Source organism: Diabrotica undecimpunctata, chromosome 5 (assembly GCF_040954645.1).
Source record: "Diabrotica undecimpunctata isolate CICGRU chromosome 5, icDiaUnde3, whole genome shotgun sequence".
In the NCBI taxonomy this organism is placed as follows: domain Eukaryota; kingdom Metazoa; phylum Arthropoda; class Insecta; order Coleoptera; family Chrysomelidae; genus Diabrotica; species Diabrotica undecimpunctata.
In genome coordinates this window covers 4504464-4530683 of record NC_092807.1, presented here as the reverse complement: position 1 = coordinate 4530683, position 26220 = coordinate 4504464, and the positions used below count along the sequence as shown (strand labels likewise).

At 32.9% G+C, this 26220-nt stretch overlaps 1 protein-coding gene across 2 annotated transcripts in view; it reads left to right on the top strand.

Annotated features, from left to right (window-relative positions):
- The window catches only part of LOC140441011 (high affinity cationic amino acid transporter 1-like), a 55032-nt gene that overhangs the window by 11382 nt on the left and 17430 nt on the right, over positions 1-26220 (top strand). Inside the window, exons 2-8 of one of the 2 annotated variants that reach the window (XM_072531400.1) lie at positions 8481-8656; positions 12474-12702; positions 14062-14190; positions 14249-14404; positions 19884-19988; positions 20220-20506; positions 24482-24719. In XM_072531400.1, the coding sequence (XP_072387501.1) occupies positions 8645-8656; positions 12474-12702; positions 14062-14190; positions 14249-14404; positions 19884-19988; positions 20220-20506; positions 24482-24719 (1156 nt within the window). In that variant the 5' untranslated portion in view covers positions 8481-8644. The remainder of the gene's footprint in view (positions 1-8480; positions 8657-12473; positions 12703-14061; positions 14191-14248; positions 14405-19883; positions 19989-20219; positions 20507-24481; positions 24720-26220) is intronic. The other variant, XM_072531401.1, reaches the window with a different exon arrangement.

Below are 26220 nucleotides of genomic sequence, written 5' to 3'. Positions count from 1 at the left end.
CAGAATATCCCCTTTGTGGATTAATATCAGTGGTTCCAGTTCAAAGACGCATAAGTCGGCTGCCCGAAAGAACAGCTTCATACCATCAAAGTAGTTTTATTTATAAAATAAGGGTCAGAAGAGATGGAAATATAAAAGAAATGTGTGTTTGTAGCAAAGCTTTTATTAGCATTCATGGAATCACTAAAGGTAAATTAAAGCATTTACAAACATCTCTTAAACAAAATGGCTTAGCACCATAGCAGCAAAAGATATGATGTTTTATACAATAAAGTCTATGAACATATTAAATCTTTTAAGGGAAGGCTTTCCCATAACAGCCTTAAAAAAGTCAAAAAAGTTGTACTTATCAGAAAGCCTTAACAATAAAAAGATGTTCTTAATGTTTAAATAACTGTATCCTAATGAAAAAGTTTCGTATGAAACATACAGAATGGTTTTTAATACGAAATTTAACATAAGTTTTGGGTATCGACGTAGTGACACGTGTAGTGTATGTGACAATTTAAATGGAGAAAGAAATAAATTGAATATGCAACCGCATCACGAGGCAGAAATAAAGCGATTGGAGGTAGAGCACGAATTGCATAAAAGAAAAGCACAATAGTTTTATGATAGAAAGAAGGAAGCTAAAATTAGAGCTAGGACCAATCAAGATTTTGCAGCCATTGCGTTGTATTTCCAGAAAAACGTTTCCTTATCCAATGTATCAGCCAATGACGTATTAGCTTCTGGAAGGTCATTTTTTTATTCTTGTCCTGAACATGTTGCTAGAAACGGATCCAATGAAGTGATCTCTTTTCTTTTTGATTTTATAATAAATCACCTTGATAATGATGTTAGAAGTTTGCACATTTTTTGCGATTCTGCTGGAGGACAGAACAAAAATTTCATAATGTTCAGGTTTACGCATTTTATGGTACATCAGGTCAAACGACTCGATTACATCCAAATAACATTTCCCATACGAGGTCACTCGTATTTAGAATGTGACAAAAAGATGGGATTAATAAACCTTAAAACAAGAATGAAGTTGCCAAAATGTTTATTTGCTATTCAACCTATAAGAGAAATTTTTTGCAAAAAGGAAAATTGTCGCCTAATGACTTACCGCACCTCTTATAATGGTCACTGACTACAAAGCCCCATAACTAAAGCAAACAAGAAGACACCGCAACACCTTCAATTGGCAGAAAACGAATTTAGACTCCCTTCTGTGAGTTATTCTGGTAAGAGTCGTTAAAGAGCTTCAAAATAATATATATATTTTCTTCATTACGTAATTTGAACAAATTAGCTGTGTACATTTTCGAGGACTTGTTTTTTGTTGAATATCCTAGTTTCCAATTTCCCTAATTTTCTTGTGGAGATTGAGTTTTTTATAGGTTTTCAGATTCGGTGCAAATTGTATTCATCAAGATTTCCTTCGAGCTTAAATGTTTTTACGAATTTTGCTGTGTATATTTTGGTACCCTACTTGGTCCTATCTGATTTCACACTGCCTGCGTTGTTTATCATCTCTATTCTTTCTTCTGTCATCCACTCATTCTTCGTAGTTATTTTATTGCGGAGAAAAAAAGTGTTGTGCGCATCATCAAATTATTCTTTTATGATAGTTCATGACTTTTCAACATCATCCATAGAAGACGAACTATGAACATCAGAGAACCTATTGTTTATTTCTTCTGCATATGCTTCTCTTGTATCGTTGCTTTTGGGTTTTCTAATGTTTAGAGATGCCCTCTGGTTCTTTATTTTGGCTATAGTAAGCTTTAATTTAATACTTACAACTAAGCGAATGTGGTGTGATCCTATATCTGCTCCAGGTAATGCAGAAATCGAGTAGTAAAGACGGCAAGAGAGCACGAAAACGATAGAACGACAATTTACTGGAGAAACATTGAAAAACAGACAGCCATGCCTACATAAAAAGAATGAGAAAAAGATGGTAGAAAAGTGAGTTGGAAAAACAATACCATTGCTTGATTTTTTTTATTATTTTGAAAAGAATATGGAAAACCCGATACCCGGTATATTAGATATATTATGTTCTATATACAATAATTGCAGAGGTAAGCATTGTTTACACTTTTGAAACGTCGCGTCTATTGTTGATTTTATAAATAATAATATTTTTAACAATTTTAAAACAGTGTTTACATATTTTTTATAGTTGAGGTGACACGGTTAAATGAATCCAACTAAAAATAGAACGCTAATTGTTAAATTTAAATTAAGCAAATCTTCAATTACTTTAATATAAAGATATATTGAATATCCACTTCTCAACAATTGATGTGGATATTATGAAAATGTGTATTTTATTTTTTGTTCATAAGGTCAAATAGAAAAATGATGAGTGATATAATTAAAGATTTATTTTTACTTCGTATTTTCATACAGATGAACCGAAAGAAAGAAATTCTTTAAGAAAAAAAAATAGAAAATAAACAAAAATTGTAAAATTAACAACCTAAAATTTCTATTCCTGCTCAATTTCTAATATCCCGAAAAGAAAAATGAATAGTGTGTGAGTCCACCTCTGTGTAGCCTTAGTGCTCTAACTCTATTTGAAAGACCTCTTATTAAATTATTGATGAACTGCTGCGGTATACGTTCCCAAATCGCGCGTAATGTATTCGCCAACTGATCTAAGGTTTGGGGCGGTTGAAGTAGCGTTTTGTTGCCTAGACATTTCGGCCTAAACATGTTCAATGCAATTCATATCAGGTTAACACGGTGGCCACTCCATTCTTGTAATGGCATGAGCTTCTATACACTCGTTGACAATTTTCGCACTGTGAGGGCGAGCATTATCATCAATCAGAACAAATTTTTCGCCTATTGCACCAAAAAATGGAACAACTATTGGTACTATGACTCTGCCTCGATATCGTGTAGCAGTCATTGTCTCATTTATTAAGACGACTAAGTCCGTGCGACCGTCAAAACATATGCCTCCCCACACGCAAATGGATCCACCTCCAAGAAGAGTGTTTGGGACTCTCAGATTTTCATTGTAACGCTGTCCTCTTTCATCCACACCAATATTCAGCCATCATTCGTATACAAATGAAATCTGAACTCGTCAGTAAGGAGACAATTCCTCCAATTTTCGAAATTCCACTGATAGTGTTCCATCGCCCAGCAATATCTGCATGCACGCTACTCCCTAGTTAGTCGTGGATGGGTAGCGCGCCGTCTAGCCCTTAAATTGGATGCATGTAACCGTCTTCTGACAGTTTTACTGGAAATCGCTCGTTCAGTAGCATGCCTGAAGATACTGTTAATTCTGGAAGCCGTGAAGGTTGGGTTTCTTCTTGCCGTCAGAACTACAAAACGGTCTTGCCGACGAGTTGTAGATCGTTCTCTTCCTCCTCCATGCCTGTATGATGCAGATCTAGTTACTACATACCGATTCCATACACAACTTATCACACTTTGCGACACATTTAGCCTCATAGCAACCTCTTGTTGGGTTATGCCTTGTTGGATCCAACGAACTAATTGCTCGAGCTGCACTCTAGTTCTAAACGTCTTTGCGGCATAATCTTTTTGTGATAAATAGATTTCTTGACTTATTGACAACTGGTAAAGGCAATACAAGCACTTTTATACGAATGATATATTCATGTTTTGAACAACATGTCTCTCTTTGTACGATATAAGGGCCGATAAGAATAGGGAGAAAAAAACCACATGCAAAAAATATTGGCAATAAAGATAGCATTATAGAGTATAGTACAGGCAATTATTTTAAAAATAGTTTTATATGTTAATTTTAGGAATTTTAAAATTATTCACTTCAATTGTTGAGTGGTGTATCTTAATATATTGATTGAAATTGATTAACAAATAAAAATTTGTGTAAGAAAAAGGGATATAACAAAGAATCAATCAGACAGAAAGATACGTTTTATCTATGAGAATGTCGGGCAAAAAAAAAAGAAATGACAATCCAAGGAAAATTTTTTTTTTCTACTGCTTCTTTCATATATCATATATGAGGAATCGTTAACCTATTACACCTATTATGCTTCAAGTGTGTTTATATTTCAGTTTTTGTGGAGGAAAGTGTTTGTCAATTTAGTTTGTTAATTGATGAAAAATTATAAAAGGAGTATAGATTATTTTCTGTCCATTTGTTAGAGACATATTGAGAGTTTCTTAGTTCGCTCGTATGAGAGACAGGTTAATATTGGAGCAAATAAATACAAGAAAATACTAACGCTTTTCAGAACAGAACAAAAAGTACGCTATTTTGGACAGATCTCTTGGGAAAACAGCCTTGGGAAGGTAACAATATACAATAGAAAAAGTCGACGCACAAAATCCATTAATAAATCGTTTGTAATCAAACTGTCAAAAAGTAACTACGAAATATTAAGATCAATATTCGATGCAAGCAATAAATAAATAATTTTCTTACTCCACCCCTTATACGAGTATATCTGCTATTTAGCTTAGCGGTTTTTTGTGATAAATGTGGTAAATACTTGGTTCAAAGTATCTCTCTACTTTTATATAAGTTAAATATAGTACAGCCGATATAAACCTACCGATAAGAAAAAAGTTCAAAGTTCACGATTTTGTTTAATTTACTGAAAATGTTTGTTTAAAGTAACTGGACCCCCAAACGAGCATGTAAATCACTAAAATTATTACTTGTTGCGCTTTGTCGATATATTAGTATATATACAGGGTGGAAGATTAGTGTGACAAAGCTCAGTAGATCCGCTATAATAATTGCTTAATAGCAATAAAACTTACTAACAAAAAATGTAGGCAAATTTATGTTTTTTTTTAATTAAATACCCTGTATTTTACTTTATATTCGAAATTTACTTTCTCATTACAACCATACAAAGTTTTGTTATGTTATATTTACAAAGTTATAACCATTTTTCTCTGAAAATCGTAACAAGTTCAACTCCCTGTATAATTAATTCTCTATTGCATGAATTTATGTTTTTTGACAAAATAAAATTAAATTACTTTTAATAGATGTATGTAGAATTCACCGTTACACGTTTTTTTTTTTTTAATGATCTGGTTTTTGAGAATAAGAAATTTGTGCCGACTTGGGATTATTATGTATAAAAACTTTTAGTAGAACCAATTGTCATACACATTAGATCAATGTATTGTCAGTATCAAACTATTCCAAATTGTGAAACTTCTTAAAATAGTTACTACTTTTAGAATGAAAGCATAAATTCACCTTACATTTCTCGCACTGGACCCATGATTTTCCCTTACAGTTTATCATCTTAATATTTTTGTATATATATATATATATTGTTATATTCCTATTTGACATGAGAAATAAAAAACCATATTCCTATTTAAAATGTAAATTAAAATAAAAAATTTCAAGCAAACAATTAGAGACGATTAGTGTTGATGGTTTAAGAAAGTGTTCGTCGAATTGTTTATAAAATCCACGGACAATATGTTTTAGTATTTGTATTAAGATTCTCAAAAATAGATAAGAACTTGATTAGTTGGAGAAAGTAGAATAAGGATACGGAATTTTATTTCTTTCTTGGAACTCCATAAAGACAAAAAGATACGTAAATTTGAAAATTTGTTTAGATTAAGGAGAGAGGTAGTTTTGGGTAAATAATGCGACACGATTGAAAGTTGGTTTTGATTGGATTGAAAATTAATTGTGGGGGTACGATTTGGAAGTCGGAGAATGAATGAGGAGAATGGAGCAGTGTGTTTTGTTCAATCGAAAGGAAAAGTCCAGTTTTGAGTGAAATGTACTAAAAAAGGAAAAGGCCGGTTTGTGTTTGAAAAGTTACAAGCATCATAAAAAAAATCGTGGAACGAGTCATAGGCTAAGTCGAGAGATAATATAAATTCTTGAGTCTAAAGTATCCAGTATTGTGTTAAGTGATTCAAAAATGTGAAAGATTGCATCAGGAGAAAGCCGGAACGAATAAGTACGGTACGAAGCAGTGAAAGGAAAGGAGAACAAAATTTAGCAGAGGAGCAGAGACATTCTTGGGGAACGTGGACGAGTCTTCCTTTGATCGAAACACCAGCAAGTAAGGAAACGTGTTATGGGTGACGACAGTGTATAATCATTAGCAAAGGTCAGTCGTTTTCTGTTATGATATGAATGTATTTTTTTTTTCGTGTTAAATACCACAGGGCATATGGAACTACATATTTCACTATTATAAAATCATCAAATTTTAATCAGTTTTGTTTATTATAAATCATTGTAGTTGACTTTTTTTTATGATACAATATTATTGATAAATAAAAAATTGTTTTTATATCAAGAAAATTGAACATCGAAAACATTCTGTAAAGCAGAAGTAGAAAGATTCACAGTTATTGATTTAAAAAAATTTGGAAACAAAAAGAAATAAGATTTTTTTTGTAATTGTTATATGAAATAAAGATAGGGGAATAAATAAAATTTGCAATATCGAATATCGATTTCCGTTTTATAAAATAAACGATTTTTATAATTTCTAATTGAACTCCATATGTGTATTATTTTGATTCTCTTGTGTCTCTATAAGAAAACCACTGAGAAATATTTGAAGCCACAAAAGTAAGTAATAATAGAATCATTCAGCCCTGACATTTATATATATATATATATAAATATATATATATATATATATATATATATATATATATATATATATATATATATATATATATATATATATATATATTGAGATGATTGGTGTTTAAAGAAAATAATTTATAAGTTACACACTAGATAATGTTAGATATAAAAAATATTTGATTATTTTAATAAGTTATATACTAGAGAATTTTATAAAAATTATTTATATGAGGGTATTTTTAAGAAATTAGCATATAATAAGTGTAAAAAGTTTTATTTTAATAATTATAATATTGTAAATATATTTAAGTGAGCCATGTGATTAGGCAACCAAATATACCTACTCGGAATAAATGACAGTTACAGAAATTAATAATTTGCGAATGTGAAATAGGGTTATGTGTTAGTTTAAAATGTTTAGTTTACATATAGTTGCGGATTTGAAGTAGTGTTTATTAATTAAGGTGTTTAATTTACATATAAGTTTATATTCTGATCTAAAAAGCCTAAATGTCGATAAGATTCTCGATAGAAGAGTAAAGAATTCTCTAGATCACGGAAGATGGCCTGTTTGCGAAATAGACTATTCCAGAAAATTCAGATATGTAGGAAATGGAACAAATCGAATAGGATTTCTTGCCAGATGGTTCTGGAAGATTGAAAAGGTATAAATACTCGGTGATTTGGATTCAAAATGGCCAGTCAGTTAGTAAGAAAGTTAGAGAGAGTTAGTAAGAAGTCAGACAGTTACAGTATAAAGTCAGTCGGTCCTATTTTCAATATAGTTCAAGATAGAATACAGTCAGTCAGTTGGTGAAATGTTCAATATAGTAAGTTCAATGAAGATGAAGAAACAGAATAAAGAAAATATGATTGGAAGAAATTAAAAATTATATTATGATTGGAGATTAGTAGAAATCAAATTATAATAGTTATATGGTGATTGGATATTGATGTATTAAAAAGAAGAATAAATATAAATGCTATTAAGAAGAAAAATATTTTAAATTGGTGGAAGCTGATAATTGAAAAAAGTAATTTCACAAAAACAGGGATAACCGAAGCTGAGAACGAAGACATTGAGTGGTGATTAAAATCTATATAGTGGAGAACAGTCTCATTTAGGCATTCAGTGACAGAAAGGTACAAAATTTTATTAATATAATTTAGTTAGTGTCATAACATTTTTAATTTTAAAAATAGTTTGTTTAAAATTTACATTGTCTATATAATTTAATTAGTTTCATAAGAATTTTAATTTAAAGATAGTTTATTTTAAATTTTACATTGGTTATGTTAGATATATATGTGTGTTTCATAATAGATATAATAAAGATAATTTCAAAAAGTGCTTACAAACTAATTCTTTGAGAACAGCGATAAAAACCCTATATATATATATATATATATATATATATATATATATATATATATATATATATATATATATATATATATATATATATATATATCTTCTAGGCCGTCCTACTTTTCTTTTTTGTAAAACACCACTGTTTTATGTGAAAATTGAAACGTCAATAAGCTTAAATTGTGGCTTATTCCCAGTAAAAATAGTAATTGCAATGAAAATAAAAATTTATTTATATTTTTTCATCAAATATGTCTTTTATTTGTAGGACGCAAAAACCAATAATAACGACCAATATTCCTTAATATTTAGTGGCCGTCATTAACAGGTTTTACTCTATTCTAATCTTCTCTCTAAACAAAGTAAACTTCTGGATTTTAAATAACTTAATAGCATAAACTTGTTTTGTCACCAACATATCTAATTATACCTTAATTACGTTTTTCATTGTCAACCTAAAACGTTTGCATTGTTATCGGTGATTTCAAAAACGATAATAATTTCATTATTGTTTTACAGACGATAAAAAAACTAACAATCACCACACTAGAATGATTGCTTCTAATTAGTTTACCAACAGTAATAAAATAATGTCAATATTTTTGAATATGTGGTCCATTTAAAGCGCCCATGTTGGTGGAAAGGTAAACAGTTTCGCGATAAATATAATTTTGGATGTTGCGATGACTTGGAAGGTAAGACGGTGATTTTTTAAATTATTTATACGGTTAAATTAGGTTATGGTAGACTAGGAAAAGATTCAGTTAGGTTAGCTTCACTTATTTTTAATTTAAAGTTGTTGTGAACGAGGAGCAGAAAACAAATAGGCTCTAAGTTAGCGTTTGTCACTTCGACTACGATCTAAGCTTCTACATAAGGAGCCAAGCTAACCTCTAATTCTATCGCTTGGCGGGAACCATTCCTTCTACTTCTGTCATATTTCTTAAAGCTAAGTTTACACGAAGTATTTCTTAAGATACTACAAAAGTTATTTTAAACTGGACTTATCATTATTATCTTTGCTTTTATCCAAATTCGGTGTTGCCTCTTCTAATTTCAAACAAATTAACAATCAAATGAAGACTTCAGAACTCCCCGGTCGAATGTAGTTTGTAATTTTGTAGTGGCGAAATACCGCGAGTGATGTAAAACCTTATTTTAACAATTAAGGTTTGTGCAGGTTGGAAGTCTTCTCAAACCTCATTTAAACAAACTAAAAATGTTACAACTCATAAATCATCACCTCAGAACAGAAGAGAACAATTAAGAAGCAGCTGAGCAAAACGTAATAAATTAAAAAATTTAGGATTTTGGGGTAGCCTAAAAATGACACCAAGAGATGCAGACTTTCTACAGTGAAATGATAATAACCCAGTATGAACCCTCGCTAAGTTGCAAGATTCTGGAAGGAGTAGAAGGGGAATAATAAAGAAGATCTAGTAGGAGAGCTTAGAAAAGACATGTAATGTAATTGGAGGAAACGGACCCAGCATACGAATACAGAAAAATAAAAAGGATGATGATATTGGCACTTTTACCATAATATTTTCTATCAATTTGTTTATAGTAAATGAATTGACAACCGGGAATCAATTGTATACATGTTAAACACCACTACAATGAAGATAAGATAAGCTTATGTTTAAATTTTCGCATATTCGAAATAATTAACAGTATTAACTATAACGGACATTGTTCCCTTTTATCTAATCTATTTTTATAATTAATACATGAAACATGAACATTCTCGTACCGCATGGGTTTTTCCAATTATTGTTTTGGTCTTTAATGAACGAAAATAAATTTATTTACGATAATATTAGAGTACAAATGTTTGAAAGACGTATGATAACAGTCCAAGGAAATGTAAACAAACTAGGAATATAAGCATAAACAATATAATGACCACTCCGTTAAAATTTTTATAGAAAATATTCAATGCTTTAGAAGCCGTGAGAATTTTTTCTTCTTTATTGAAATCCAGCCAGAATCATTAACAGAAAAAGGTTAATAATATCCCTTTGCCTCTAAGTACCTGATGGAAAGACAATTTTTCATGAAATGACCAATTTTTTTTATTCTACTTTTATAATTAATACATGAAACTTAAGATATCTTTATTAGAATCTATGGAAATTAACAAATTAATAAATACAGACATAATTCTGAATGACCAACTTGAGACAAACAGTTTTCACATCCTCAATCTATTCAGTTAAAGACTATAAAGTGTAAACACATTACAAAAATGAATTACTTGACAAAGGCCCTCATAAAATTGAAACGACAATTACGATGTGTTAAGACTCATGCAGCGAAGAACGGAAGAATAGGTCGGAGGAATAGAGATGGAACGGGACGATCAACACCCGGTCCGGCGAGGAGCGGAAAGTGACTAATCAACACTTAGACACGGGAAAAAATAGGTCTGTCTTGGATCAACACTCCAAGACCGGGTACGGAACCAGATGCTACTAGATCAACATTTTAGCAGAAGCGATTGGCCTTCAGTCGTTACCATAGGGCCAGTGAAGTTGTTTTCAGATAAGTACTCTAATGAAACTTACTCTCTCATAAATGAAAATAAAAACATTCATTACCCTTAATATAATAAACATTTCCCACCTAAAATATTTCAACTTAAGATATCGTAGCCTTCTTTCTTGACGTCCCGCTTCCACACTGCCTACTGGTTGGACTGCTTCCTCTCAGATCTTGAATCTTTCTGCCCTGGACTCCTTGGCTTCTTTTTCTGCAGGAACTTGTTTTCGGCATTATACCTACTTTCCAGACTAGCTGTCTTCGGCAACCACCCGACTAGACCCTGAGTATGTGGTCAATCAGTGTATGTTTTGATATGAACATCCTCTGGATCCAATTCTTGGCGAGGATGTCTCTGGTCTTAAGGAGTCTTCTTGTGGCATGGTGGAAGAAGTATCTTGTCATTTTTTCAGCCACCTCCCTCAGTGGTGTATACTGGCGCCTTTCTTTGATGGTTGCATTTGTTATTCTTTCTTCCCGTGTAGATCCATCGATGATCCTGTAGCATGACGTCTCTGTAGCTTCTAGTTTTTTCCAGTTGTTTTCAAATGTGGAACTCTATTATGTGTATAACATCACCGATCTAAAGTAGGCCTGGTATGACTGGATCTTCTTGGTCTTCGTTAGTGAACTGGACCTAAAAATATATGGAAGTATTAGTTTTTTAGCAGTAACAAGAGAAATCATACGATTTCCTACCTGGCGAAACTGAATTCAAATTTTTACCACTGTGCCTTCTACAACTTGCAAAGCAAACAGCTTGATGAATTACTCGGCAAGAAAATATAAAAAAATGCATTCCACCTGCCGTTTATCATGGTCAAAATTCGTAGTGAATTCAGTTTCTGGTACTCGAAACAGAATAAAGAAATAAAACATAATGACGGTATTAGATTTTTATTTCGATACAGGGCAGCGGCAAGCCGCTTATACGTATTTCGACCTCTTTAGGTCTTATCAGAGCGGTATATGCCACCGTTCTTTACTCTGGAGGACCAGAAACTGAATTCATTACGAATTTTGACCATGATGAATGGCAGGTGGAATGCATATTTTAGATTCCCTTGCCGAGTAATTCATCAAGCTGTTTGCTTTGCAAGTTGTAGAAGGCACAGTGGTAAAAATTTTAATTCAGTTTCGCCAGGTAGGAAATCGTATGATTTCTCTTATTGTTATTAGATGGCGTTGTTACGTCTGTAAATAGTTATTTCGATAATTATTGGTCTACGACGGGATAGATTTTGTTTCGATTAAAAGCAGTGACATATACCGCTCTGATGAGACCTAAAGAGGTCGAAATACGTATAAGCGGCTTTCCGCTGCTCTGTATCGAAACAAAAGTCTAATACAGTCATTATGTTTTATGTATTTTAGCAGCCTTTACTTTGATTTGTTGAGTGTTCTTCGTGAAGTTGAGTTTCCTGTCGAGATGGATTCCTAGGTACTTGACTAAATCTTCAGATTGGATCCTGTTTCCTCCCATTGTTATTTCTACTACTGGTGTACTTGTCTCCCGAGTGAACATTATGAATTGCGTCTTTTGGGCGTTAATTTGGATCTTCCATTTTTCGGTGTATTCTGTGATTCTTCCGAGATCATTGTTTATGTTTTGGACTATTCTTTTATCATCCTTTCCTGTTGCATATATTGCCATGTCGTCTGCGTAGAGGGCTGTACTCATTTCTTGGATTTGTTGGTAGGTCTGAAACAAAAATGTTGTATAAAATGGGCGAGAGTATACTGCCCTGAGGCGTCCCTTCTTGGATTTCTTGAATTCTGGACGTCTTTGCTGGAACTAACTTGTGATACAAGTACGTGTTGTACGGAGCGCTGACAGGACCGAGGCGATGCATATCGTTGTTTGATTAGTTTATAATTACTTCAGTTTACGAGATTAATCTTCAATTTGCCTCTTTCTATTCTAAAAACTCTAGAATTTGAAAAATTTATCTACTTTTATTTTTGTTTCAGATGCCCAGCAAACTGTTCGCTGCGATTACCAGGAAAAAGACGTTCACATACAATGAAGAAACTACAAGTTTGGCAAGAGTGCTCTCCTTGGTAGATCTGATTGGTCTAGGTGCTGGTTCTACACTAGGTCTCGGAGTCTACGTACTCGCAGGATCTGTTGCGAAAACCTATGCAGGTCCAGCATCTGCGATATCGTTTTTTATTGCAGCTATAATATCGCTATTTGGAGGTTAGTGTATAAAAAATTGTTTACGATTATTTAGAAACTAAAAATTAGGACTAGAGCTAAGAATTTATTCAGTTTTTACTGTATTAATAACCTCTACCGTCTAGTAGGTTTCTTCTTTCCATTGTCCTGACTACTTTTTCCCTTTCTTCTTCTTCAGTGATAAAACAATGGAAAGGGGGTGGAGCCCCTTTCACACTGTAACTCTTGAAGATCTCAGTCAGGTAACAGGAGAAAAAAACAAAGCAAGTTTCGTTTTGTACTTACAAAACAGCATCAGTCCAAATCTGCAAGAGCAGTACTCTTTTAAAAGGATTGGTAAAGCTCTTTAAATTAAAAGAAAAGGAATAAAAGTGACCTCTCATGTTGATTGAAAGGAGAATAATAATGGAAAGTGTGACTTACATGAGCAGTAATACAATATCGATGGTAATAACAGCTAGCAGTGTTACAAAGAATTCGTCAAAAAAATAATTCATATAGTGCAATAGTATTGGTAGGATTACAATCACTTACTTAATCCATGTAAAAACAGATTTAAACAAATATAGTTGAATTATAAAAATAGCCTTAATTGAAAAAAAAACTTGGAAAATAGCCGCCTGGCAATTATTTATTAAGGCACAAGTAAAAGCAACAACACACAAAACATGTGTCTATTTTCAAGTTAAAGTAACTACAAAAAACACAAAACATTGATATGTTCACATGATTACTAAAAAACAATTAATAATTACTTGTTTAAAAGGCACTTAAAGTGCATAGCGACAAATTGATGATTTACGGCATTTCTATATTAATTGCCAGTCACCATTGTGGCATTCTAACAAGCTGTTTGTAGAAGAACCGGCGTAGAAGGGAGTTCAAAAGCTCAATAGGTGAGAAGAGATGATAGGTGCCGCGAAAATTTAAAATTGGTAGTGTATACTGTCCTACAAATTGGATGTATTTAACAAACGTGCCCTCACCTGTGAATCTAAAGTTCATCTTGCTTTGTTTCTTTTCTCCTCTTATCTGAGTGAGATCTTCAATATATTGCGGTATATATTTTGTCCCGTCTATTTTTAAATATTTTAATTTTTTATTAATATTCTTGAACTATTTGAGGAAGAGGATAAGTGAGTGATTATTATTAAATATTATTGAAGTTAGCACAAAACGTTTTTCTGCAAAAATCCGGATGCCACTTCTCACATCCACTGCAAAACAGATCCGCCATGGTCTATATAATGATTATATAGAATTATAGATCATTACAGTGGGTTTGACTATGTGTATCATTTAATGCATTTTTAGTAAAGTATATTTTTTATAAAATTTAAACAGTTTTGATATCTATTACCTCAGTATTTTGTTTTTTAGGATTATGCTATGCAGAATTTGCAGCTAGAGTACCAAGAACTGGATACGCCTACGCTTACTGCTATGCGGGAGTAGGAGAACTAGTCGCTTTCGTAGTGGGATGGAATTTACTTTTGGGGGCAGTATTGGGTAAGCTTATTTTATTTGTGATTTTGGGCCAAATACAATAGAATCTTTTTACTTTTAGGAGCTGCCAGTGTAGCTAGCGGAATGAGCAGTTATATAGACGCTTTGTTTGAGAAAAAAATTGCTTTAACAATTGCAAGCTGGTTTTCCATCGATGTGCCTTATCTCACACACACGCCAGATGTTCTGGCTCTAGCAATCATTGTACTTCTTACAAGTAAGTACTAAACTCAGCAATACTTTTTTATTCAAATAGCTCTTAAAAGAACTAAAAAGTGTTTCACAAAATATTAGTAGTACAAGGAATGTCTTTCATGTTGTTAAAAATAACATTTTGCAATGGTTTATCACTTCTCGTGCACTGGGTGAAAGAAGAAGAAGTGAAGTGAAGTGAAAATATTCCAAAATAAACATATAATACAAATTACACAATGTGTACACATATTTTAAAACAATAATGGTTCATGTTATAGGTTCGGAGTTTCTTTTAACTTTCTGGATATTTTGTACTCGATATCCGAATTTGGCCAATTTATACCCACAACGCATTGTGAATTTTGTTTATTTCTCACAGTGCGTTTCGGGTATTTTTTACGTGCACAGATCGAGTTGTGGATAAATTACAATGACCCACAATGCGAAACTACGAACTCCGTCGGAAACACATGTCGAATTTCGCCTTATTGCCAATATAAATACCCACAAAGGGCTGACCACTTGGTTGATATTTTTTGTCTAGTAGGTGCCTCATATATCTTGCAACGTGATAACGGCCGTGAGTTCGCTTATTGTAGAGCTGACTACTATATGGCGTGGTCTGAAAATAGTTTACGGTCGACCAAGATACTCATAAAGTCAAGGCTCTGTCTTCTTCTTAACGTGCCCTATCAAGTCCCCTTGACGTTGGCAATTAACATGGCGAAACTGTCTCTGTTTTGAGCTATTCTAAAGAGTTGCTCAGCTTTCCTCATTCCTGTCCACTCCCTGATATTCTTCAACGAAGAGGACTGCTTTCTACCAATTCCTCTGCGTCCTTCGATTTTACCCATCATAATAAGTTGAAGAATATTATATCGGTCTCCCTTTACTACGTGTCCAAAATAGGCCATCTTTCTATATTTGATGTTATCAAGCAGCTCGCGAGCAGCATTTGCTCTCTCAAGGACTGCCACATTTGTCAGCATAGCCGTCCATGGAATTTTTAGTATACATCTGTGCAGCCACATTTCAAAGGCCTCCAGACGATTAATGATGGATATTTTTAATGTCCATGCTTCGACACCGTATAAGAGGACTGACCAAATGTAGCATTTAACCATGCGCTTTCGAAGTTGAAGTTGCAAGTTATCATTACAGAAGAATGACTTCATTTTTAAAAATGTCGTTCGGGCTATCTCGATTCTACGTTTTATCTCTTGATCTGGATCTAGTTGTTCAGTAATATGGCAACCAAGATAATTAAAACTGGACACTCTTTGAATTATATGATCATCAACATAGAATCGTGCATCTTGATGTGCTAAACGGCTAAACACCGTGTGTTTTGTTTTTGAACAGTTTATGTTTAGGCCAAACTCTCTTCCCACTGTATCAATGGTACTGTATCAAGGCTCTGTAGAGAGGGCTAATCAAGATGTCCGGAATATGTTGATTAACTGGGTAAACGATAATAATAATACAAAATAGTCCGTAGGGTTGAGATTTATACAGTCCAAGAAAAACAGATCTTTTCATAGAGGAATTGGTAGAAGCCCTTATGAAGCCATGTTTGGCAGCAAACAAACAAATGGTTTAGAAGATGCAAACCTTCCGAAAGATGTTCTTGATAAACTACAAAATGAAGAAGACTTGGAAGAATTAATAAATAGCATGGAAAACAAACATGGTGATTATTTAAAAAATGGAGAAGAAAGTAACAATGTAAAACCCTGCCAAGAGAATTTAGACTCAAGACAAATATATGATTAAACCTTTAGAAATCCTGGACAATAATAACCTGATTAAAAACAATAAAGATTCACCCTATATACAAGAAGGCAAAGTTGACGGCAATTTCAATGATGATCAGTTAACCCAAAGAAGTAAGAGAATATTGAATGAGAGAGAAGAATCACATAAAATGATGAGAGTTCAGGCATTCAAATAAAAGATTTGCTCCTTTAAAAAAAGGGACTAATCTCTTCAGTCGAGAGCCGGATGTTGATAGAGGTTAACTCCAAGAAATGTATTAGCCATTGTTTCTGAAATTAATAATGATGGTATATACTTAAATACTTATACTTAAATGAACTCTTTCAAACCGATTAGCAATTCATGTTTAAATCAAATGATATTAGTAGTAAGAAAATACCCTTGAGAACTGCAGCAAATATGCCATCCAAAGGTTCTGGTCAAGGTTTTCTCAGATGCAACTGTGAAAGGTTTTGTGGCGACAAGAAATGTTCCTGTAAACAAAGGAACAAACAATGTAATTCAAAGTGTCATAGATCGGTGACATTCAAAAATAAATGAAATTTGGTTCTAACAATTTTTGTGTTTAAAACTTATTTTTATCTGTATTTTTTAAATAAAATTAGAAGTTTCGTTATGTGGGTAAATGAATTTTTATTTACATCATTTAGCATCATTTACATATTTTATAGCCATCATTTTTATTAACGTACTAGCGGACCCGACACACTTCGTTCTGTCAAATAGATTTGGAATATGGCAGTTTATTTCTTTAATTCTTCTGAACAGAACCGTCACTATGATGATAGGGCGGTGTGTGAGGGTCAGCTCTGGTGACCTAAGTATCTTCGCTTCCACGAACTTTGGCCACCCTTTTGGACCCACCAAAAACCCCGACTGGGATGTTTGCCAGAGGGCTTCAAACTAAGAGGGGAACTTAAGGTTCAAACCTGATTGAAAAATAATCTAAAGGGATAGTGGGAACCTAAAGGTGACAAATATTTATAAAGTGGGTGCTTTAATGACAAAACATAGAGATAATTAACTATTTATTATTATTATTATTAACATAAGGTTAATAACCGATGTAATAAAGAATAATGAAATAAAACGTATATAAGTATTTTCAGTAATCGCTTTATTGTAAATCAAGTGAATCATAATTATTAATACAAATCTGTTTTATTTTTATTGTAGTGCTTTATGATATACAATGTTTTTTGTTTGATTACCTGGTGAATATACAAACAAATCTGATGGTCTTCCAACACGGGAACAGGCAACATACAATTGACCATGTGAGAAACATGGGTTTTCTAGATTAATACCACAAACACCTAATGATTGCCTCTGGGACTTATGGTAATAGCAAAAGTAAGCGCACTGGAAACTGTAGTCGTTTAAATTCAAATAGTACATCAGTCGGAATCATTGGGATGCGTGGTATCAAAACGTCTTCTCCTTTACACTTACTTTTCAGTATAATTGCTTCTATCAACGTTGTTCAATAATTTTTTATCGCTAACCGTGTGCCGTTGCAAAGACGCGGTTGGTTGATATTTCTCAACATTATAACTACCGATCCAACCTTTAATTCAAGATTGTGAGGTGGCAATCCTGGTAAATCCAGCGAGTTTAAAAATTCAGGCGGATAGTTGACGACATCATCTTGGTTAGTAGCCGAATCAACTGATTTATATATCCTCAATTCGCCTGTACTGTAATTTGTTCTTGAATTTTGAAATTTAATTCATTTACATCTATGTTTTTTGCAGCCAATATAGCCCGTTCGCTAAACCAATCATGGTTTCTCTAATTTTGAGCAACATCTGAAAACACCTTTTGAATAAGTGCATCTTTTGATCGAGTTAACTGACAAAAACTTTGAGAAAAGTTAATGCAACCAGTCAAGGTGTCTATAGGAAATTTGCCATTACCAATGCCAATGAGTTGTTTAAAGAATATGTCTCCAGATTGGTCATTTTGCAACTCGATACGCATATTCTTGCTTAAGTGTAATACCTTGACCTGTTTCAATAAATTGGAGGACTTTAAACATGCATTGAGTTCATCAGCTGGCGTTGATCTTGGAATCACTGGCAATATTTGACGAAAATCTCCTGCTAATAAAATCATTGCACCACCAAATGGGTTATGATTGCTCCGTAGATCTTGTAAAGTTCTATCTAAAGCCTCCAAAGATTTTTTATGTGCCATCATGCATTCATCCCAAACAATCAATTCACATTGCTGCAAAACCTTTGCCATTGCAGAGTTCTTCGAAATGTTGCAGTTTCGTTGCTTTGCATGTTTAATGGCAATTTTAGTGCTGAATGGGCTGTTCGACCACCTTCAATCAAAGTTGCAATTCCCGACGAAGCGAGTGCAAGTGCAATTTTATTTTGTGAGCGAATTGTTGCTAATATCAATGAAATCAAAACAGTTTTTCCTGTACCACCAAGTGCATCTAAGAAGTAAATCCCCTCAATTTTATCATTTGTTACTTTCATAACTATATTAAATACTTCTGTTGTTCATTCAATAGTGGCAAATTTTTTTGAACTAATTCTTTCAAAGTGTTGAGATCATACAGTTTTTCTCGGTGCAACTCTTGGATGGACGCCCCAAACGTCGTCATTTTAAAGCATTTGTTATATTGTTGGATATTTGACAAAAAGTGTATGGAATCTGGTCCTATTCCTGAAACCAATGAGTACAATGGCTCTGGTGGTGGATACAATGGTATCAATTTCACTTTCCCATTTGCGCAACACAATCCATTGGCTTAATTTTTGTATTTCAATGCCTTACAATTAGAGCAAAGCAAGTTCATAGATCCAATAGTAACACATTGGTAGCTACTATAATCAATTGACAAATCGTAATTGAAAGCAGCTCGATTCAAACTCGCACGATTATTAGTTGAATCTCTCGCTCTCGCTTTGTGCAGCGACAATAAAGAGCAAATTGACTCTTCGACGTTAGGAACACACCTACAATATTTAGACAACAGTGTGTGCTTGTAATTTAATATAAACTTTATTGAATAGCAATAAAGTTCAAATTGACTCTACATAAAGACTCGCCGTAAAAATCATCCTTAGACTTCAAGGAACATTTTAAAAAAAGAATTGTTAAGATTGGTCCATGCGTTGTTGAGTTATGCGCTTACCAACACATTTTGCGATTCATTTTTATATTATAGATTTTTTTACATTTTTTAAATTAGAAGTTTCGCTTTGTAGGCTTTGTATTGCCCATAACACGAAAAATCGTCATGTGTGTCCGAAGGTCCTCCTATTGTCGCATTGAGAGTCTTCGCATTATATCCACAACGTATTTCACGTCAAAAATAACCGTAACGCGATGTGAGAAATAAACGAAATTCACAACGCATTGTGGGTATAAATTTCGGTTAATGGCCTAATTCCTTTATTGAGTAGAACAGATACACAGTTCAGGTGTTTTCGCTTTTTGGAAATGAACCTTCTGAAAGAACAAATCGAAAGCTAGGGATAACGTTATTTGTGGGAAATTATTTGAATTTGCCTTTTCACGTTCTTTTTTAGTCTTTACTTACAATGATAAGACAGGAAATCTTTTGAAGACTCTAACAACATAGTGATAACATTCTTGCACAATGGCATATTACTGAGATTTAGATATCGTTTGTAAAAACTTAAAAGATACTCTTGACATTACACAAAAGAAATTTTTTTATTAAATTTTATGTATTTTTTTTTTAGTTCTTCTATCTGTTGGTATGAAAGAATCTTCTATGTTCAATAATATTTGCACTGTCTTGAATCTACTGACGATATTTACTGTCATTGTGGCGTGTGCTTTAAAAGGTAAGAAATATATTAATTTTTGTAGTTATAATATGATTTATAGTGAATCATAGTTAATATTATTTTCTTTTTACCATCCTTACTAGTAAAGTCCTAACAACATTTTTGCTTATAATTCAGTAACATTGCCGTATATATAAAGGTAATTTATGTAGTGGAAGAAAGTAGATCTGATAAAAAATTTTTACAGTGTACATACTCTGATAATATTAAAACCCTAACCTTTTTTAGCTGATATCAAAAACTGGGCAATTTCTAAAGAAAGTATCAAACCTGAGCATAAAGAACAAGCAGGAGGAGGAGGATTCTTCCCGTTCGGGATTGCAGGAGTAATAGCAGGAACACCCAATTGCTTTTTTGGCTTCACTGGATTCGATGCTCCTGCCGCTTGCAGCGACGAAGCCAAAAACCCTAAAAGAAACATCCCCCTCGCCATACTGATCTCGTTGCTACTCGTTTTCGTCGTCTACTTTAGCATTTCGACGGTTTTAACGCTGGCATGGCCTTATTATCTGCAGGTTAGGTAAATATTTTTATTTAAATGCGGCACGTCGGTCTTTGATTCTTTTCGAAATGAAACTAGCAAATATTTGCGGCAGAGAAATTATAAATTACAATTTGAAATCAAGAACAAATTTATAAACCTTAAAACTCTTCATAAATACACAATAGGAGATCTATTATGTACCTATTTGTTGTAAAAAGAAACTAAAAAATCAAAAAAAAAGCAAAAATTTCTATTTTATAAAAAAAATGTTATATTTAACCTTTTAGAGTTAACGTGCGGACTGTGAGGCCGCTTGTCGAATTATTTCTTGATTTCTGACGATTAATTAGGATCTCAGTCGTGGAGTGCTCTCTAGCTTCAAGTGAGGTGATACCTTATTTAGTACAGTTGTAAGAGTTGTGTAGTGCATTTATTTCCGCTGTTATATTGAACTGCGGAACGTGAGTCCGCACGTTATACAAGTTGTCACAAATCTTCAGGTAAGATTAAATTTAAAAATATTTTATTTCAAGTAAAGAGTAAATAAAAAATATTTGTGTAATTTAAAATAGGGAGTGATCTACTGGTTATGTTTTCTGTATAATTGATTGATATAAACTTATTTTTTTACAGATTTTTCTAATAATGAGTTTTGAAAAGCAACACGCTTATCTTGAAAAGCTTCATGCGGAATTTCTGTCTGATTCTGAATCAGAAGTTGAACCTGACGATGACGATGCTAGTTTAGAAGGAGATTTCCTTCCGTTTAGAAGGAGATAGAAATTGAACAGCGAATCTCAGAAGTCTTGGATGTTCCACAAAGAGTGCCGCATTTCATTGGTAAGGATGGAACAACTAAATGAAAGAAACATTTAGTAAACCGCCGAATACGAACTCGCAGTGACAATTTAATGAAGGTAAAAATTTCTGGAGTAACTAGGGAAGTACGACATATGAAAAGCGCATCAAAGATTTGGAGTTGTTTTTTTACTGAAGAGATTTTGCAAACCATGGTAGACAATACGAATATCTTTATTGAACTGTGTTCTTACAATCTCAGTAATAAATCTGCAAAGAAAACAGATATTTTAGAACTTAGGGCACTATTGGGTCTTTTATATATAGCTGGGGTAACCAAAAATAACCACAGAAATGCAGAAGATCTCTTTAGGACAAACGACTCACCGCCAGAGATTTTTAAATTGACAATGTCCCTTGCACGGTCCAAGTTTTTGCTCAGACACATCCGTTTTAATGATAAACGAACACGATTAGAGAGGCAAAAATATGACAAATTGGCAGCTGTGAGAGAATTCTTTGATTCGTTTAATTCAAATTTACCTAAACATTTTTCATTATCAGCATATACAACGGTAGACGAAAAACTGGAAGCTTTTCGTGGCAGGTGTGGCTTTAGGGTATATATGCCCAATAAACCTAATAAATACGGCATAAAAATATATGCATTAGTAGACGCAAAGTTTCCTTATACCGCAAATCTAGAGGTGTACGTTAGACAACAGCCACCTGGCCCATATAAAGTTGATACGAGCAATATTTCCCTCGATCCTCGCCTCTGCAGTCCTATATCTGGTTCTCACAGAAATATAACAATGGACAATTTTTTTACGAGCCTCAGCTTGGCCGATCTTCTTTTGAACGAACATCATCTGACTATGATAGGCACTATGAGAAAAAACAAAAGAGAGCTTCCACTTCAATTTACTGATCCTAAGAGACCAGAAAAAACAAGTATGTTTGGTTTTAGAGAAAAATGTACGATTGTGTCATGTATACCCAGAAAAAACAAAAACGTTATTTTACTCTCAACGATGCACCACGACGATTTGCTAGACGAATTAACGGGCAATTTAGTTGATAAAATGTGTACCGCCTACAATTGCGCTCGAGCCACTCGCAGATGGTTTTTGGTTATTTTTTATTCTGCAATGAATGTAGCTGGTATCAATTCATTTGTAATAAATAAATATAAATCTAATGAGATAGCTAAAACGCATAGAAGATATTTTCTAGCAGCTCTTGGTATGGAACTAGTAAACGATCATCTACAACGTCGATGTTTGAATAAACGTATTCCTAGATCAATTAGGTCAAGAATAAAAGAAAATTGCCATATTGAAGAAGAAATTGTTCCAGCCCCAAATCCACAACCTAATTGTCGAGGTCGTTGTTTTTACTGTAGTAGACAAAAAATAGGCCAACCAGATATACCTGTCAAAAATGCCTAAAGTTTGTATGCTTAGAACACGCAAAATGCATTTGCTCCGACTGCCTACAAGATGGTATTTCCGAAGAGAGCAGCGAAGATTGACTTATTTTCAAGTTATAAATTCATTCATGTATTTACTTTACGCAGCTCAAACATTTGTTTTTTATTTAGTCTTTGTTTAATTTCTTAGAAATAAATGTTTTTTATTTGATAAATTAGTGTTTTTGTGTTTTATAGTACTCAAAATGAGAAAAAGATATATCTGTTAACTTTTATTTTCAAAGCATGAGTTTAAATACAAATTACAATAAATTTGTATGTACATGTTTTTTTTTGTCTATTTTAATTATAATTTAAAGAATCGACCAGTTCTCAGACCGTTTTTCTGAAAATATTTCTTTTTTGGACCTTTTCTAGATTTGCGGACTGCTAGTCCGACGTTATACTTTATGTACCATCATGTCACGTTATCGCTGAAAGGTTAACTTATGGTATCTCGGCTCGGTTTAAATATTTCGATTTTGTATTTTGACACTATATACTATGGACATTTCCGCAAAAAACGAGGTGTGTCCGAACTCTTCATTTTTATTACAAACAAAATGACGATTTTTAAAAAAAAATCGTATTCTACTCGTCCGATATTTTTTTCTAATTAAAAATTTATGGTATAAATGTTTAAATCTTCCTTTTTATTAAAATCTACATTAAAATGTAATATTTAAAGTTTTTTGAACAGTTTCAGATTTCCAGATTGAATGATCAAATAGTTATAGCAATTTTTATCGACGCGCTACCTCGTTTATTTAAAGTATACGTGACATTAGAAACTACTATTACATCTAATAGTACTATTAATAAGAATATATTGTCTACTAAAAAATTTATCAAAGTGGGGAAGAAATATTAAAACCGAGTCCCATATATCAAAACCGGTCTTATAAAGGTCTTGTATATATTGAGCTTTACTGCACGTTTTATATTTTAATTTTTTAAATGTTTCTGGAGACAGTGAACAGTTCTGTTTACTATTGCTATGCGTCTTTTTATTTCGTCGCTTGTCGTGTTTGTTGCGTTTACTAGCGATCCAAGATATGTGAATTCTTTGACTTGCTCAAAGGTATTTTTGTAAATTTGAATTCTCTGTTAAATATTTCGGGGGTTTTTAGAAACCAACATATATTTGGTTTTTTCCTCGTTTACCACAAGTCCTAATTCACTTGCTGCGTCCGCAAGCCTTGTAAAACACTGCACCATGTCTCTCATACTTCTGCCCTCTATAACTATATCGTCAGCGAATGCCATCTATTAAAAATAGTTTCATTCATTCTAATATTCAATTGTCTGATTGCCTTTTTCAAGGCAATATTAAAGAGGAGACACGCCAGCGCGTCGCCCTGTCTTACATTGCCGAAGATTTTATACGCAGATGCTATCAAAGTAATGCCTTTATAGTTCTTACACTCCAGTTGATCACCATTTTTATGCAACGGGCATATCATTCCCTTTAGCTACTCCTAGGTACCAATACATTCTGCCATCTAAGTGCTATTAGTTTATAGACATATATCTAAATCTAAATTTATTGACTACCGTTAAATCATTCCAGCGTTATTGAAATTAGAGAAAAAGTTCCTACTACTAGTTACATATTTCTTAAGTTTTCTCGGGAAAAAAATATCGACATAAATCTTTGGTCATATTGTTTATAATTGTAGTACAGCAATCACATTTTATTCAACCAGTCTATAAATCTAACTTTTTTTTACTTTCTAGAACGAGAATGCGCCATTCTCATACGTCTTTGAACAGTTCGGATGGATCGAGGTAAAATGGATAGTGACGATCGGGGCCATTTTTGCTCTATCTTCAAGCGCTTTCGGATCAGTGTACTTTACTCCAAGAGTGGTTTACGCCATGGCAGATGATGGACTGATCTTCAAATTTTTAGCCAACGTTCATCCGGTCACGAAGACTCCGTTAATCTCGACTATTTTATCTGGAGTGATTTCAGGTATGTAATATGAGATTATCAAATACTTTTTCTCTGTTTGTAACGTAAGTAAACTATTCACTTGAGTACACAAACAATCTAGGCCTTTCTGCTCGGGTCGGAAACAGGTTGGGTGTGTTTTTTCTAAATTCATATATAATCTGTTTGTATGATCTTTAAAATTAAAATGAATTGGGCGCCATTCCTTAATAGTTTACCCTCGTAAGGAAACGAGCTCAGACAAAGAAATAAAATGAAAAATTTAAATTTTCATATTAGATAGATGGCATGAGCAACATTGATTTGAATATTTACTAAAAATTATAATAATCAATTTTGAAACTTAATTTGAAACTTTTGAAACATTTAAATATTTACAGGATATTTTTACTAAAAATAACTAACTGAATTACTGAACAATTTTAGTCTACAAATCTTAAAAACCAACTGCTTATCTAAGAATTTTTTTATTGGTCCTTCTTAAGGTTTCTTTAAAACAGTGTTAATTCGAATAATTTTATCCTTTTGAACCTTCGTCCAGTCTTATCATAAATCTCAATATTATCAAAAAGCTGTAATGTCACTTCATTGCGGTGGAAGTGAAGATTATTGAAGACCATTTGTCGTAGAAAAATTTTTCACTATTTATTTTCAATTGGCTGATAGGCCGAACTTCGTACCGCTTTAGAATTAAATAATGCTTCAAAGTTCAATAAGCTCCTCCTTCGAGTCTGTTAAGTCACAAAAATCTCTAGGTAATGAAATGAATCTGTGCGAAGTGTCAACAGTGACTTTACCATTACTAATATCTAACAACTGCTTCGAAATCACAATTTCACTTTGATCTTGTTGCAACAGAGTAAACCGTTGAATTTAATTAAATTGTTATTTAAAGAATACTCTAATCCATACTACTCATCTCAAAATATATAAGAATCATTAGATATAGCTAGTTTAGCTGGCGCAAATGATGAAGAAATAGAGTTTTTACTTATGAATATTATAGGTATAACATAAAACCATAATCATGAAGATCTACTAATTGGGAATATTAATATTACTAAAAATAATATTTATTAATTACACTGATGGGGGCTGATGGCATTAAGAAGATCGGAGGATACAACTGGAAGCAAGTGGCGCAAAATAGAAAACACTGGATTGATTTGGGGGAGGCCTATGTCCAAAGTTGGATTACTTAAAGCTAAAGAAGAAGAAGAAGAATATTTATCAAACAAAACAGAACAACGTATTTGATCAAATATCTATTTTTATTTATTTATTTTATCGCGCCATCTATTAGTGATATTGCGATTTAAAATGACAAAAAAACTGTTTATTTTGTTATTTTTATTTCCGTACAATGTTTTAAAAATTATCTTTTACAGAAATCTTCTCCTGATAATAACAAATACAACAAAAAAGAATTATCTAATGTGGTGTAGTGATTCTGAAGTGATGCCCCTACAAACATTTCGCGATTCATTTATAATCATATAGATATCTTTTATATTTTTTTATT